At 39.6% G+C, this 17600-nt stretch overlaps 4 protein-coding genes across 5 annotated transcripts; all 4 read left to right on the top strand.

Moving 5' to 3' along the window:
• The first annotated feature begins 3450 nt into the window (after positions 1-3450).
• On the top strand, positions 3451-4840 carry LOC114516598. The gene is made up of 3 exons (XM_028536124.1): positions 3451-3576; positions 3918-3992; positions 4404-4840. The coding sequence occupies exons 1-3, from the start codon at positions 3531-3533 to the stop codon at positions 4838-4840; spliced, it is 558 nt and encodes a 185-aa protein (XP_028391925.1). The 5' UTR covers positions 3451-3530.
• A 1697-nt stretch (positions 4841-6537) lies between these two features.
• On the top strand, positions 6538-10352 carry LOC114516664. 2 transcript variants are annotated; one of them, XM_028536197.1, is made up of 2 exons: positions 6538-8753; positions 9286-10352. In XM_028536197.1, the coding sequence occupies exons 1-2, from the start codon at positions 6593-6595 to the stop codon at positions 9675-9677; spliced, it is 2553 nt and encodes an 850-aa protein (XP_028391998.1). In that variant the 5' UTR covers positions 6538-6592; the 3' UTR covers positions 9678-10352. The 2 variants fall into 2 exon arrangements, with proteins under 2 accessions (XP_028391998.1, XP_028391997.1); XM_028536196.1 differs by having other exon boundaries at positions 9265-10352.
• A 301-nt stretch (positions 10353-10653) lies between these two features.
• On the top strand, positions 10654-12267 carry LOC114516596. The gene is made up of 4 exons (XM_028536123.1): positions 10654-10779; positions 11121-11195; positions 11617-12021; positions 12239-12267. The coding sequence occupies exons 1-4, from the start codon at positions 10734-10736 to the stop codon at positions 12265-12267; spliced, it is 555 nt and encodes a 184-aa protein (XP_028391924.1). The 5' UTR covers positions 10654-10733.
• A 2326-nt stretch (positions 12268-14593) lies between these two features.
• LOC114516754 (nephrocystin-3-like) lies at positions 14594-17299 on the top strand. The gene is made up of 2 exons (XM_028536315.1): positions 14594-15981; positions 16541-17299. Exons 1-2 carry the CDS (start codon positions 14796-14798, stop codon positions 16951-16953), a joined length of 1599 nt encoding a protein of 532 aa, XP_028392116.1. The 5' UTR covers positions 14594-14795; the 3' UTR covers positions 16954-17299.
• The last annotated feature ends 301 nt before the right edge of the window (positions 17300-17600 follow it).

Here is a 17600-nt window from a genome sequence, read left to right as displayed (position 1 = left end):
GTCATGTAACGAGAAAGCGGTGAAAATAGAGGAAAAAATTCATGGCAAAGAAGCCAATCATATCCATCTAGCCGTGTGCATTCGATCACTGGGTTTTTGTTTGATAACAGCAAACCGCGAGTCAGAAGGAGTGGAGTATGTCTGCAAATCCTTGAAAATGTTTGAAGAGATTAATTTAGATGCGAATGGAGCCTTTGGTTACGCACACCTATCAATTGGAGAAATCTTTGGACAGCATTCGCTGGGACAAGCAGAAAAGCACTTGAGATCAGCAGAAAAAGTTTTAAAGAAGGTCTTAAAGGATGAAAGTGATGTATCATTGCTTCAGATCAATTCTTCCTTGCTAGAGATTTTTGTGAAGACAAGCAGAATGAAAGAGGGCCTCGGGCTTGCCGAAGACAGAGACGCTTGATTGATATTATGTTGTCTAAATCCAATTCTCCAAGCGCTCATCAGCTTTCTCAAGTGCTCCGCCTTGCTTCGTTTTACGAAGACAGTGGAAGACGAAATACTGCAAGAGATTTGTTCATTGACCTGATTGGACGTATAGAGGAGCAGGTCGATACCGCTGATTCAGACCAGGATTTTTTTCAGCGCCTGCTGTGGACTGCAGAATTACGAGCAGGAGGTATTTACCGAACTAATGGAATGTTCGATCACGCAGAAGCCATGTTTCAGCGTATTGTTTTGTCAGTGGAAAGACAACTTCACAGCGGCAATTGGGAAAAGACTTTCGACATGTTGCTCTGTATCATCTATCGTGTATTTTTACGGAAACCGGAAGGTATCAACAAGCACATGAACATCTTGACAGTCTTATCAACCTCTACGAGCAAGACCCAAAGTCAATGGATCCCGATACAGCATCGTTCGTTTTTCTCGTTCGTAGCGAACTTAATCGTAAAACCTTATGTTTCAACCTTGCACTTGAAGACCTGGAAAAAGCCTTGAAAACAGCTGAAGTGTTCCGATTATCGGAGTCTACGCCCACATCAGCAGCTGAAATTCTTTATGCTAAAGTCATGAACGCATTTGGATTAGTTCATGAGGAAAACAACAACCCGAGCCTTGCTCTCGAATATACTTGCAGCCTAAGGACTGTTGAGGGGTTGCCACCCAAGATTGATACAGCTATTTTCCACCAAAATAAGGCGGATGTTCTAAAAACGCTTGGACGACTTGAAGATGCTACAATACATTACACAAAATCTTTGGAAATCAGAGAAATGTTGTATTCCGAGGATCCAGTCAGAGAAGATATTGCCACGGTGCTCTTTCATTTGGCCCTCACCCAGTATATAATCAACAGCCCAACGAGGCTTCCAAAACTCTGGAGAAGCTTTTACCCTTGAGGAGGGAACTTCTTAAGGACGGCAGTTTAAACCCATTGCAAAATTATGCTGCAGCGTTCGTTCTCAAAGGTGGCTGTCACATCTCGGAACCTGATGAAGCTCAGCAAGCGAAAGAGGGCCTTCGAAGAGCAGAGAAAGTCTTAAGCATGACGGAAGGACAGGTAAACCAGGATTACGCTGGAGTTTTGCACAATTTGGGTAAGTATAATTCACAAAGAAGCACATATAAATTTTCGACTGTTAAGATATTTACATCGGTCTCTAGAAAGTTACATTGAACTATACAAATGTCCAGAACAGGTGCATTTAACCATCAGAAAAAGATAGGAACTTGGGACTTAGGAAATGCGTAGAATATTTTATAAAGAATAGCAATATATACCTGGAATTAGAAGGAACTGAGAATGACATTGTTACTAACAAGGAATATAACTGCATAATGATTAAAATGTTTACATAATGACTAGAATGAGACACAATCTGATGGGTTCCTAGATGGAAATTCAATTGTCTTTGCACGTGGAAATGGTGATCTCATAAGCCGCGTTCACACTACGAGGCTTTGAGCTGGCATGGACCAGGTCTAGGCCTATGTATAAAGGTTGTTTATCTTGTCTAGATCTGGCCTGGACCTGATCTAGGCCACAAAATGCCGACCAACAGTTTGGTGCACTAAAAATAATCTAATTTTCCAAATTCCCTGTCATAGGTAGTGCTTGCTTTATGTTAGATCAGTGGGAAGAAGCAATACCCAAACTGGAAAAGGCACTTGAGATGTGGAAAATTATTTACGAACGAAAAGCGGTGCCAGATGTAGCCTTCACCTGCAAATTACTCGCTACAGCGCTCTTTGAGAATCACGAGTACCAGAAAGCATTGACTTACTTTGAAGAAGCGTTGAAATATTTTGAAGTTTGCCAGTCCCCAGATAACGAGACCAACTGTGCTCTCCATATTGCTCTTTGTCACAAAAGTTTGAAGAATTTTGATCTTGCCTCGAAAGCGTTTGAGAAAGTCAAGGTGTTGTGTGCCAGAGAATCAGTCAGTGATGAGATGCGAGATGAGGTTCAAGAAACAATGGCAGAAAATGGAGAGAATACGAACAAACCCAAGGACAGTTAATGCTACCATAGTTTTGTGCTGAGCACCGTGACAAATCGTATAGAAGTTTAAGCTATCTTGCATATAGAAAGTATTAGCTGTTATTGAGCCAATTAATAGATTTATATATGCATGCTAAAGCAAAGAAAAAAGGAATGCTTGCGTCAATGGACGACTTGCGCCTTAGACTACTATATCTTATCTCAGCAGTAAAAAGGAAATTTTCTGAAAGAGCTCACTAAAATTAGTTTCATTGCAAATTCTGTGCGTATATAAAAGTATACAAAATATGCCAACTTCGCATGGCTATATTTTCCGTATTTTACCAAATTTCGTAGCCAAACTTTGCGTTTGCACTAATTCAAGTACGCTCTTTCTAGCTGTGGTGATTTATTTTCTTCTTATTACTTCGATCAAAAATTAGTCTAAAGCGCAAGTCGTCCATTAGACCTCGCTTGATATAACAACTTACCCGATCGACGCATCGGGTGATAAAAATAGTCTACAATAATTTTGAATCCTTCTTTCACCTCATTTACCAGTAATTTTGTTTACTCGAAAGAGATACTCACAATAAGCTATAATAAAAGTTTAGCAAAGAAATTCTACTTTACAAAAAGATTGAATAAGGGAGAGAGGATCGATAGTCTAAAATAATAGTTAATGTTGACAATAGATGGATAGAAGACGATACAAACGATATTTTTGGCTTGTTAGCTAAAGTGGAGGTTTTAGCATAATAAAGTGGTACGTTTAAGTCATTCAGAAATTAATTTGGCGGTTTCCTTTGGAATTCCGGTCCCTTATGACCGCAGGAGATTTAGTCCCTAGTCTCTACTCACACTACGGGGATGTTAATTATCAACCAAGCTGGGTTGCACATGATACATCAGCAAGCATGCCTTGCGATCTGGGAAGTGCATTTCTGAGTATTAGCGAATGCATTTCTTTGATGTAGACGTGTGTATGTTTACTGCATGCGGTAGTCGAACTTTGATTGAATATATCACTGCATAATCAGTGTACATTTATAAAGAAATTATTCCAAACCAAGTTTAATTCACTTCGCGTACCGTAATGGCCTATGTATCAAAGAAATTATTCAGGACACACTCTCTCCTTGGTGAGTACTTTCGCTATTCGCTATTCCTTCATGCTGTGTCTAATAATTCATTGATTTGTAATCTTATTCTTCGCTCGATTCACTATCATAAAGAGCTTTGTTTACATGCACTAGAGAGACAGATCATAAGTCTAGAAGAACTTAGGAAATCTGAAGGCCACAAATTGACCTTCTGTCGAATAGACTAATTAACAGTTATTTCATAACTCGTCTTTTGTTCTTGACTTCGTTTATCTGTCCGTAATATATACACTGGACTATCACGCCATAATGAAGAACGATGTGCTCTTAATTTTGCAGTTATATATATACAACCCTTCATCTGTAAATTCTTCTTGCAGATCGAGTTATTCATAATGAGCCATGGGACATTCCTAAATTCAATGTTTCATCAGCAAAGAAAGATATCTGGGAGGGTAAGTCCGTTTAAGAACTGAACGGCAGTGTTGCGCACGATTATTTTGCACGATTTTTTATTTTACAAACTTTACATATACATATGTATACATTTTTCGCGAACTATAAAACGAAACTGAATCATATGCATCATATTTCAGCGAGGCAACCGGAAATATAAACATGCAATATCACAGGAAGTTGTATTTTCGATGTAAAAACTCTACACTTAAAATTGTAACCGATGAGAGGTCATCAGCTTAAGGGTATCTTGTCAAACGTTTCTGAACAAAAGTGTTTTTTTCTAGCGTAAATGCTCGCGCAACTTCGTAATTGCTCGTGAATTTACGTCTGCGCAGGTTACAATTAAATTACAGAAAAGTCGATATGCATAGCCCCACACTCTTAGACAAACTTCTTCCTATTCCTAGATCATTTCGAACAAGGTTTAAGACACTTAGATGAAAATAAATCAAATCTCGCTGAACAATCGCTCAGTAAAGCCTTAAAAATCCTATCTGCTTCTCCAATGACAAAACACCTTAACAAAGAGAAAGCAACATGCTTCCACGCTATGGCGGAAATCTATTCAACCCGAGCATCGCAGCAGATGGATGATGACGGTTTTTGTGAAATGATGGTTAAAAGCATCGCTCTTTTCGAGGCCGAGCGAATTTACAAGCACGGCAGCTACAAGGCTGACGAGGAAACCGACACAGCCATCTTCGAAGCAGAAGTAAAGTTCATTAGTAAAGTATTTGGGGCTGGTGGTGTCGATCATTACAAGAAGATGGAAAACAAAAAAAATCTGAATCGGCAAAAGTTAGAAGAGATTCGTTTGAAACTAACGAATTTTCCCTGCCCTTGACAGACTTCCGGATTGGAACTCAGGAGACGAAGAAAGACGATGCCAAGAAATTGAAAAGATATATAAACAAATTGATGATGATATGAAGTGCCTCGTGGTTGAAATTTTTTCTTATTGTTGTGAAATTGCTGGTTCCGCACCCTGCAACTTTTCTATCATTGGTCTGGGATCTATGTCCAGACAGGAGATTACTCCATACTCTGATTTAGAGTTTGCAATTCTGGTGAAATCCAAAAACAAAAGCCCTTCGTCAGAACAACGGCAGTATTTTCGATTCCTGACCTACTTAATTCAAGCGCAAATCATCAAATTAGGAGAAACCATTTTGCCCAGTGTTGGTATTTCTAGTTTAAATGATTTCTACAGTGGAAATATAGAAGATGACTGGTTTTACGACGATGTTATTCCCAAAGGATTTTCATTCGACGGTATGATGCCATGGGCCTGCAAGACTCCTCTCGGAAGGAAAGAATGGCGTGGACAACCTCGGCAAGAGTACATCATGACTGTGGATGAAATGCTGGCGCTTCAAGATGTAATTCCCGGCTCTGCTCTCGAGAGTCTGAAAACCGCAAACGTTTTCAGCAGCGTGTGCCATCTCTTTGGCGATGAAGAACTGACAAAGTCCTACAAGCAGAAATTGTCTTCCCTGGTCACTAATACCGAGAGGAGGAAAAGTTTTCAAGAACAAGTCATGGTGATCATGCAAAGTTTGCTGAACACCTACAACCTGGGTTCACTGCCTTTACATCACTGTGGAACGCAACAAGACGTGAAGAAAGAGGTCTATAGATTAGCGTGTCTTCTGGTGGAACAATTGTCAAAATATTTTGGAATTTTCGGGCGCAGTTCTTGGCGATGTATACATGAAATGAAAGTGAAGAAGATACTCACTGAAGATGGGGCAAAGAATTTGCGAGCAATGTTAAGTATTACTACTGAACTCCGATTAAAGTGCTACCAAAGGCAAGGCAGACAAAAAGAGGCATTACCTACAGTTCCACAACTGTCGGTCACTGAAGAAAAATGTACTCCTTGCTCATTCACGACAGCCATCGTCCGTCTTTATAAGAGTCTTGTACCGTTGTCATCAACGATGTCTAAAATCGTTTGGAAAATCAAAAACCCCCATCATCCGGCGATTATTCCGCTGACCGCTAAACTAGACATAAATGAAATCGTGGAATTTATCAGGAACTACGACTTAAGAGACCCTGAAACGATACTTGTGAAAGAGCTTCAACAAGAAACATTTCTGGATGTTTCGCCGATGACAACAGCAACAGCGTATCTGCGTGTTTTACAACTTCCTAAAGCGATCGATTGTTTGCTTTCCGCAAAAGATGATTCAATGGATTTTGTCGAAAGCGTAGATGTACGTCGTGCACTCACACATTGCTACATACGCGTCGGAAAATTTCAAGAAGCTATTAACTGTTGCCGTGAGGTGCAAACATTACACACACTGGCGCCAGATTTTGTTAAAACAAGCGACGTAATAGATGCATTGATATCAATCATGGATGCCTATGTCGAGCAGGGTCTGTTAAACGAGGCTGTAAATGTATACACAGAAATCGTTAGCCTTGAAGACCAACAAGATTCAAAGGACAATGGAGTCGATGAAAGGAAAGTGAATTTTCTTACCAGCAGCGCGGTGCTTTTCATGAGACTCGAACAGTACGACAAATCATACTCAGAACCATTTTGAAGGGAATAAAAAACCACCGAAAGCAATATTTCACCTATTTTATGACCCTAAATAACCTTGCCGTCGTTTTACTTTGCGAAGACAAGTTCGAGGAAGCGAAGACCATCTTGAACAATGCATTAGAGGTTGCCGGCGAACTTTATGGAGAAAACGCTGCTCATCCCGATTTTGCTTGCTGTTTAACCAACCTGAGTGAAGTTTATTATTATCTTCAAAATATGGAAGAAGCAGAACGTTTGGTTCGTTTGGCCCTCGTAATTTTTTCTCAATTACATGATTATGAAAAAGAGTTGGTCGAGCCTGGCATTGTCCATGCGCTGATTCTCAAAGCAACAATACACCAGTTTTATAAACAACGTGATGATTTGTTTACCACTTTGAACCAGGCAAAGGAAATTTCTAAGAATTTGTACGGCGGCCAGCCACACCCACATATTGCCTCCATTATTCTCCATCTTGGCGTTTGTGAGCAAGAGCGTGGAAATTTCTCGGAAGCGTTACACCATTACGAAGAGTATTTGAAAATTCACGAGAATCTAAGATTAGAACGTCAGGAAAGTGGACAGGATTGCCACATGGCACATGTTCTTGTTCAAATTGCAAATTTGGGAGCACATTGTTGCTATGATGCTTCGTATCTTCTGTCATGTAACGAGAAAGCGGTGAAAATAGAGGAAAAAATTCATGGCAAAGAAGCCAATCATATCCATCTAGCCGTGTGCATTCGATCACTGGGTTTTTGTTTGATAACAGCAAACCGCGAGTCAGAAGGAGTGGAGTATGTCTGCAAATCCTTGAAAATGTTTGAAGAGATTAATTTAGATGCGAATGGAGCCTTTGGTTACGCACACCTATCAATTGGAGAAATCTTTGGACAGCATTCGCTGGGACAAGCAGAAAAGCACTTGAGATCAGCAGAAAAAGTTTTAAAGAAGGTCTTAAAGGATGAAAGTGATGTATCATTGCTTCAGATCAATTCTTCCTTGCTAGAGATTTTTGTGAAGACAAGCAGAATGAAAGAGGGCCTCGGGCTTGCCGAAGAACAGAGACGCTTGATTGATATTATGTTGTCTAAATCCAATTCTCCAAGCGCTCATCAGCTTTCTCAAGTGCTCCGCCTTGCTTCGTTTTACGAAGACAGTGGAAGACGAAATACTGCAAGAGATTTGTTCATTGACCTGATTGGACGTATAGAGGAGCAGGTCGATACCGCTGATTCAGACCAGGATTTTTTTCAGCGCCTGCTGTGGACTGCAGAATTACGAGCAGGAGGTATTTACCGAACTAATGGAATGTTCGATCACGCAGAAGCCATGTTTCAGCGTATTGTTTTGTCAGTGGAAAAGACAACTTCACAGCGGCAATTGGGAAAAGACTTTCGACATGTTGCTCTGTATCATCTATCGTGTATTTTTACGGAAACCGGAAGGTATCAACAAGCACATGAACATCTTGACAGTCTTATCAACCTCTACGAGCAAGACCCAAAGTCAATGGATCCCGATACAGCATCGTTCGTTTTTCTCGTTCGTAGCGAACTTAATCGTAAAACCTTATGTTTCAACCTTGCACTTGAAGACCTGGAAAAAGCCTTGAAAACAGCTGAAGTGTTCCGATTATCGGAGTCTACGCCCACATCAGCAGCTGAAATTCTTTATGCTAAAGTCATGAACGCATTTGGATTAGTTCATGAGGAAAACAACAACCCGAGCCTTGCTCTCGAATATTATACTTGCAGCCTAAGGACTGTTGAGGGGTTGCCACCCAAGATTGATACAGCTATTTTCCACCAAAATAAGGCGGATGTTCTAAAAACGCTTGGACGACTTGAAGATGCTACAATACATTACACAAAATCTTTGGAAATCAGAGAAATGTTGTATTCCGAGGATCCAGTCAGAGAAGATATTGCCACGGTGCTCTTTCATTTGGCCCTCACCCAGTATAATAATCAACAGCCCAACGAGGCTTCCAAAACTCTGGAGAAGCTTTTACCCTTGAGGAGGGAACTTCTTAAGGACGGCAGTTTAAACCCATTGCAAAATTATGCTGCAGCGTTCGTTCTCAAAGGTGGCTGTCACATCTCGGAACCTGATGAAGCTCAGCAAGCGAAAGAGGCCTTCGAAGAAGCAGAGAAAGTTCTTAAGCAGCTGACGGAAGGACAGGTAAACCAGGATTACGCTGGAGTTTTGCACAATTTGGGTAAGTATAATTCACAAAGAAGCACATATAAATTTTCGACTGTTAAGATATTTACATCGGTCTCTAGAAAGTTACATTGAACTATACAAATGTCCAGAACAGGTGCATTTAACCATCAGAAAAAGATAGGAACTTGGGACTTAGGAAATGCGTAGAATATTTTATAAAGAATAGCAATATATACCTGGAATTAGAAGGAACTGAGAATGACATTGTTACTAACAAGGAATATAACTGCATAATGATTAAAATGTTTACATAATGACTAGAATGAGACACAATCTGATGGGTTCCTAGATGGAAATTCAATTGTCTTTGCACGTGGAAATGGTGATCTCATAAGCCGCGTTCACACTACGAGGCTTTGAGCTGGCATGGACCAGGTCTAGGCCTATGTATAAAGGTTGTTTATCTTGTCTAGATCTGGCCTGGACCTGATCTAGGCCACAAAATGCCGACCAACAGTTTGGTGCACTAAAAATAATCTAATTTTCCAAATTCCCTGTCATAGGTAGTGCTTGCTTTATGTTAGATCAGTGGGAAGAAGCAATACCCAAACTGGAAAAGGCACTTGAGATGTGGAAAATTATTTACGAACGAAAAGCGGTGCCAGATGTAGCCTTCACCTGCAAATTACTCGCTACAGCGCTCTTTGAGAATCACGAGTACCAGAAAGCATTGACTTACTTTGAAGAAGCGTTGAAATATTTTGAAGTTTGCCAGTCCCCAGATAACGAGACCAACTGTGCTCTCCATATTGCTCTTTGTCACAAAAGTTTGAAGAATTTTGATCTTGCCTCGAAAGCGTTTGAGAAAGTCAAGGTGTTGTGTGCCAGAGAATCAGTCAGTGATGAGATGCGAGATGAGGTTCAAGAAACAATGGCAGAAAATGGAGAGAATACGAACAAACCCAAGGACAGTTAATGCTACCATTAGTTTTGTGCTGAGCACCGTGACAAATCGTATAGAAGTTTAAGCTATCTTGCATATAGAAAGTATTAGCTGTTATTGAGCCAATTAATAGATTTATATATGCATGCTAAAGCAAAGAAAAAAGGAATGCTTGCGTCAATGGACGACTTGCGCCTTAGACTACTATATCTTATCTCAGCAGTAAAAAGGAAATTTTCTGAAAGAGCTCACTAAAATTAGTTTCATTGCAAATTCTGTGCGTATATAAAAGTATACAAAATATGCCAACTTCGCATGGCTATATTTTCCGTATTTTACCAAATTTCGTAGCCAAACTTTGCGTTTGCACTAATTCAAGTACGCTCTTTCTAGCTGTGGTGATTTATTTTCTTCTTATTACTTCGATCAAAAATTAGTCTAAAGCGCAAGTCGTCCATTAGACCTCGCTTGATATAACAACTTACCCGATCGACGCATCGGGTGATAAAAATAGTCTACAATAATTTTGAATCCTTCTTTCACCTCATTTACCAGTAATTTTGTTTACTCGAAAGAGATACTCACAATAAGCTATAATAAAAGTTTAGCAAAGAAATTCTACTTTACAAAAAGATTGAATAAGGGAGAGAGGATCGATAGTCTAAAATAATAGTTAATGTTGACAATAGATGGATAGAAGACGATACAAACGATATTTTGGCTTGTTAGCTAAAGTGGAGGTTTTAGCATAATAAAGTGGTACGTTTAAGTCATTCAGAAATTAATTTGGCGGTTTCCTTTGGAATTCCGGTCCCTTATGACCGCAGGAGATTTAGTCCCTAGTCTCTACTCACACTACGGGGATGTTAATTATCAACCAAGCTGGGTTGCACATGATACATCAGCAAGCATGCCTTGCGATCTGGGAAGTGCATTTCTGAGTATTAGCGAATGCATTTCTTTGATGTAGACGTGTGTATGTTTACTGCATGCGGTAGTCGAACTTTGATTGAATATATCACTGCATAATCAGTGTACATTTATAAAGAAATTATTCCAAACCAAGTTTAATTCACTTCGCGTACCGTAATGGCCTATGTATCAAAGAAATTATTCAGGACACACTCTCTCCTTGGTGAGTACTTTCGCTATTCGCTATTCCTTCATGCTGTGTCTAATAATTCATTGATTTGTAATCTTATTCTTCGCTCGATTCACTATCATAAAGAGCTTTGTTTACATGCACTAGAGAGACAGATCATAAGTCTAGAAGAACTTAGGAAATCTGAAGGCCACAAATTGACCTTCTGTCGAATAGACTAATTAACAGTTATTTCATAACTCGTCTTTTGTTCTTGACTTCGTTTATCTGTCCGTAATATATACACTGGACTATCACGCCATAATGAAGAACGATGTGCTCTTAATTTTGCAGTTATATTATACAACCCCTTAATCTGTAAATTCTTCTTGCAGATCGAGTTATTCATAATGAGCCATGGGACATTCCTAAATTCAATGTTTCATCAGCAAAGAAAGATATCTGGGAGGGTAAGTCCGTTTAAGAACTGAACGGCAGTGTTGTGCACGATTATTTTGCACGATTTTTTATTTTACAAACTTTACATATACATATGTATACATTTTTCGCGAACTATAAAACGAAACTGAATCATATGCATCATATTTCAGCGAGGCAACCGGAAATATAAACATGCAATATCACAGGAAGTTGTATTTTCGATGTAAAAAACTCGTACACTTTAAAAATTTAACCGATGAAAGGTCATCAGCTTAAGGGTATCTTGTCAAACGTTTCGAAACAAAAGTGGGTTTTTTTCTAGCGTAAATGCTCGCGCGAACTTCGTAATTGCTCGTGAATTTACGTCTGCGTTAAGGTTACAATTAAATTACAGAAATCTGTCGATATGCATAGCCCCACACTCTTAGACAAACTCCTTCTTGTTCCTAGATCATTTCGAACAAGGTTTAAGACACTTAGATGAAAATAAATCGAATCTCGCTGAACAATCGCTCAGTAAAGCCTTAAAAATCCTATCTGCTTCTCCAATGAAAAAACACCTTAACAAAGAGAAAGCAACATGCTTCCACGCTATGGCGGAAATCTATTCAACCCGAGCATCGCAGCAGATGGATGATGACGGCTTTTGTGAAATGATGGTTAAAAGCATCGCTCTTTTCGAGGCAGAGCGATTTTACAAGCACGGCAGCTACAAGGCTGACGAGGAAATCGACGCAGCCATCTTCGAAGCAGAAGTAAAGTTCATTAATAAAGTATTTGGGGCTGTTGGTGTCGATCATTACAAGAAGATGGAAAACAAAAAAAATCTGAATCGGGAAAAGTTAGAAGAGATTCGTTTGAAACAAATTAACGAATACTTCCCTGCCCTTGACAGACTTCCGGATTGGAACTCAGGAGACGAAGAAAGACGATGCCAAGAAATTGAAAAGATATATAAACAAATTGATAATGATATGAAGTGCCTCGTGGTCGAAATTTTTTCTTATTGTTGTGAAATTGCTGGTTCCGCACCCTGCAACTTTTCTATCATTGGTCTCTGATCTATGTCCAGACAGGAGATTACTCCATATTCCGATTTAGAGTTCGCAATTCTGGTGGAATCCAAAAACAAAAGCTTTTCGTCAGAACAACGGCAGTATTTTCGTTTCCTGACCTACTTAATTCAAGCGCAAATCATCAAATTAGGAGAAACCATTTTGCCAAGTGTTGGTATTTCTAGTTTAAATGATTTTTACAGTGGAAATATAGAAGATGATTGGTTTTACGACGATGTTATTCCCAAAGGATTTTCATTCGACGGTATGATGCCATGGGCCTGCAAGACTCCTCTCGGAAGGAAAGAATGGCGTGGACAACCTCGGCAAGAGTACATCATGACTGTAGATGAAATGCTGATGCTTCAAGATTTAATTCCCGGCTCTGCTCTCGAGAGTCTGAAAACCGCGAACGTTTTCAGCAGCGTGTGCCATCTCTTTGGCCATGAAGAACTGACAAAGTCCTACGAGCAGAAATTGTCTTCCCTGGTCACGAATACTGAGAGGAGGAAAAGTTTTCAAGAACAAGTCATGGAGATCATGCAAAGTTTGCTGAACACCTACAACCCGGCGTCACTGCCTCTATGTGACTGTGGAACGCAACAAGACGTGAAGAAAGAGGTCTATAGATTAGCAAGTCTTCTGGTGGAACAATTGTCAAAATATTTTGGAATTTTCGGGCACAGTTCTTGGCGATGTATACATGAAATGAAAGTGAAGAAGATACTCACTGAAGATGGGGCAAAGAATTTGCGGGTAATGTTAAGTATTACCACTGAGCTCCGGTTAAAATGCTATCAAAGGCAAGGCAGACAAAAGGAGGCATTACCTACAGTTCCACAACTGTCGGTCACTGAAGAAAAATGTACTCCTTGCTCATTCACGACAGCCATCGTCCGTCTTTATAAGAGTCTTGTACCGTTGTTAGTAACGATTATTAATATCGTTTGGAAAATCAAAAACCGCCATCATCCGGTAATTATTCCGCTGACCGCTAAACCAGACATAAATGAAATCGCCGAATATCTGAAGAACTACGACTTAAGAGACCCTGAAAAGATACTTGTGAAAGGGCTTCAACAAGAAACATTTCTGGATGTGTCGCCGATGACAACAGCAAAAGCGTATCTGCGTGTTTTACAACTTCCTAAAGCGATCGATTGTTTGCTTTCCGCAAAAGATGATTCAATAGGTTTTGTCGAAAGCGTAGGTGTACGCATACGTCGTGCACTCACACATTGCTATATGCACGTCGGAAAATTTCAAGAAGCTATTAACTGTTGCCGTGAGGTGCAAACGTTACACACACTGGCGCCAGATTTCGTTAAAACAAGGGACGTAATAGATGCATTGATTTCAATCATGGATGCCTATATTCAGCAGGGTCTGTTAAACGAGGCTGTAAATGTGCACACGGAAATCGTTAGCCTTCAAGACCAACAAGATTCAAAGGACAATGCAGTGAATAACATTAAAATGAGTTTTCTTACCAGCAGCGCGACGCTTTTCATCAGACTCGAACAATACGACAAAGCTGAAATCATACTTAGAACAATTTTGGAGGGAATTAAAAACCACCGAAAGCATTTTTTAACCTATTTCATGACCCTGAATAACCTTGCCGTCGTTTTACTTTTCAAAGACAAGTTCGAGGAAGCGAAGACCATGTTGAACGATGCATTACAGGTTGCCCGCGAACTTTATGGAGAAAACGCTATTCATCCCGCTTTTGCTTACTGTTTAACCAACCTGAGCAGAGTTTATTATCGTCTTCAAAATATCGAAGAAGCAGAACGTTTGATTCGTTTGGCCATCGCAATTTTTTCTCAATTACACGATTATGAGAAAGAGTTGGTCGATCCTTGCATTGTCAATGCGCTGATTATCAAAGCAACTATACACCAGTTTTATAAACAACGTGATGATTTTTTTAGCACTTTGAACCAGGCATACGAAATTTCTAAGAATTTGTATGGCGGATAGCCACACCCACATATTGCCCTCATTATCGTCCATCTTGGCTTTTGTGAGCAAGATCGTGGAAATTTCTCGGAAGCGTTACACCATTACCAAGAGTATTTGAAAATTCACGAGAATCAAAGATTGGAATATCAGAAAAGGGGACAGGATTGCAAAATGGCCAATGTTCTTGTTCGAATTGCAAACTTGGGTGCAATTTGTTGCTATGATGCTTCGTATCTTCTGTCATGTAACGAGAAAGCCCTGAAAATAGAGGAGAAAATTCACGGCAAAGAAGCCAATCATGTCCATCTAGCCATTTGCTTTATATCACTCGGTTTTTGTTTGATGACAGCAAACTGCGAGTCAGAAGGAGTGGAGTATATCTGCAAATCCTTGAAAATGTTTGAAGAGATTAATTTAGATGCGAATGAATTCTTTGGTCACGCACACCTATCAATTGGAAAAATCTTTGGACAGCATTCGCAAGGACAAGCAGAAAAGCACTTCAGATCAGCAAAAAAAGTTTTGAAGGAGGTCTTAAATGATGAAAGTGATGTAACATTACTTCAGATCAATTCTTCCTTGCTAGAGATTTTTGCGAAGACAAACAGAATGAAAGAGGGCCTCGGGCTTGCCGAAAAACAGAGACGCTTGATTGATATTATGTTTTCTAAATCCAATTTTCCAAGCGCTCATCAGCTTTCCCAAGTGTTCCACCTTGCTTCATTTTACGAAGACAGTGGAAGACAAAATACTGCAAGAAATTTACTCATTGACCTGATTGGACGTATAGAGGAGCAGGTCGATACCGCTGATTCAGACCAGGGTTATTTGGAGCGCCTGCTGTGGACAGCGGAATTACGAGCAGGAGGTATTTACCGAACTAATGGAATGTTCGATCACGCAGAAGTCATGTTTCAGCGTATTCTTTTGTCAGTGGAAAAGACAACTTCACAGCAGCAATTGGGGAAAGAATTTCGACATGTTGCTCTGTATAATCTATCGCGTATTTTTACGCAAACCGGAAGATATCAAGAAGCACATGAACTGCTTGACAGTCTTATCAACCTCTATGAGCAAAACCCAAAGTCAATCGATCCTGAACTAGCATCGTACGTTTTTCTCATTCGTAGCGAACTTAATCGTAGAACCTTATGTTTCAACCTTGCACTTGAAGACCTGGAAAAAGCCTTGAAAACAGCTGAAGAGTTCCGATCATCGGAGTCAACGTCCACATCAGCAACTGAAATTCTTTATGCTAAAGTCATGAACACATTTGGATTAATTCATGAGGAAAACAACAACCCGAGCCTTGCTCTCGACTATTATACTTGCAGCCTAAACACTGTTGAGGGGTTGCCACCCCATTTGGATACAGCTATTTTCCACCAAGATAAGGCGGATGTTCTAAAAACGCTTGGACGATTCGAAGATGCTACAATACATTACAAAAAATCTTTGGAAATAAGAGAAATGTTGTATCCCGAGGATCCAGTCAGAGAAGATATTGCCAGGGTGCTGTATCATTTGGCTCTCACCCAGTATATTAATCAACAGCCTAACGAGGCTTCGAAAACTCTGGAGAAGCTTTTACCCTTGAGCAGAGAACTTCTTAAGCAGGGTGGTTTAAAATTGCAAAATTATGCTGCAGCGTTGGTTCTGAAAGGTAGCTGTCACTTCTTGGAACCTGATGAAGTTCAGCAAGCGAAAGAGGCCTTCGAAGAAGCAGAGAAATTTCTTAAGCGGCTGACGGAAGGACAGCTAAACCAGGATTACGCTAAAGTTTTGCACAATTTGGGTAAGTATAATTCACAAAGAAGCACATATAAATCTTCTACTATTAAAATATTTACATCGGTCTCTAGATAGCTACATGCAACTATACAGATGTCCAAAACAGGTGCATTTAACCATCAGAAAAAGATAGGAACTTGGGACTTAGTAAATGCGTAGAATATCTCATAAAGATTAGCAATATATACCTGGAATTAAAAATAACTGAGAATGAATGACATTGTTGGTATCAGCTAACCATATTACGTAAAACAGCGTACTAACAAGAAATATATAAAATGCATAATGATTAAAATGTTTACATATAATGACTAAAATGAGAAACAGACTGATGGGTTCCTGGATGGGACCGAAATTCAATTGTTTTTGCACGTGGAAATGATGATCTCAAAAGCCGCGTTCACACTACGTGCTTTGAACTGGCATGGACCAGGTCTTTAGGCCTTCGTATGAACGTTGTTTATCTGGTCTAGATCAAGCCTGGACCTGGTCTAGGCCACAAAATACCGACCAACAGTTTGGTGCACTAAAAATAATCTATATTTCCAAATTCTCTGTCATAGGTTGTGCTTGCTTTATGTTAAATCAGTGGGAAGAAGCAATACCAAAACTGGAAAAGGCACTTGAGATGTGGAAAATTATTTATGAAGGAAAAGCGGTGCCAGATGTAGCCTCAACCTGCGCCTTACTCGCTACAGCGCTCTTTAAGAATCACGAGTACCAGAAAGCATTGACTTACTTTGAAGAAGTGTTGAAATATTTTGAAGTTTGCCAGTCACCAGATAACGAGATCAAATGTGCTCTCCATATTGCTCTTTGTCACAAAAGTTTAAAGAACTTTGATCTTGCCTGGAAAGCGTTTGAGAAAGTCAAGGTGTTGTGTGCCAGAGAATCAGTTAGTGATGAGATGCGAGATGCCGTTCAAGAAAGAATGGCAGAAAATGAAGAGAATACGAACAAACCCAAGGACAGTTAATGCTACCATTGGTTTTGTGCTGAGCACCGTGACAAATCGTATAGAAGTTTAAGCTATCCTGCATATAAAAAGTATAAGATGTAATTGAGCTGATTAATAGATTTATATATGCATGCATGCCAATAGGATAGGATATGCATGCATGCATGCCACAATAATTTTGAGTCCTTCCTTCACCTCATTTACCGGTAATTTTGCTTACTCAAATCAGATACTCACAATAAGCTATAATAAAAGTTTTGCAAATAAATTCTACTTTACAAAAAGATTGAATAAGGAAGGGAGGATCGACTTATGTCCAAATAATAGGGATTTTGGCTATCAGCCTAAAAACATTAGAAATATTCTGGTCACTCTGTATAGCTATATATGTACTTTTATTCTACAGCATTGGCAAAATTTACAAATATGATTTCAATTAATAATGAGTTAGAAATCTGGTATAAAAACCTTTTCGGGTTTTTTCTTCTATGTATGTATTCACAACAATAAATCTACATTGAAAAATATTTATGATGATTCATGGACTGACGGGATACTAAGGACATTACATATTCGGTTATAGAGGTATATCTCGGTATTTTTGAAGAAGCAATGCCTGTCTGCCAGATGAAACTTGCTCGCTAGCCAGAGCATTCTTGCATGAA

This window comes from Dendronephthya gigantea, unplaced genomic scaffold, assembly GCF_004324835.1.
Source record: "Dendronephthya gigantea isolate DGI-Jeju-01 unplaced genomic scaffold, DenGig_1.0 000006F, whole genome shotgun sequence".
Classification (NCBI taxonomy): Eukaryota; Metazoa; Cnidaria; class Anthozoa; order Malacalcyonacea; family Nephtheidae; genus Dendronephthya; species Dendronephthya gigantea.
This window is presented reverse-complemented; position numbering and strand designations above follow the sequence as displayed.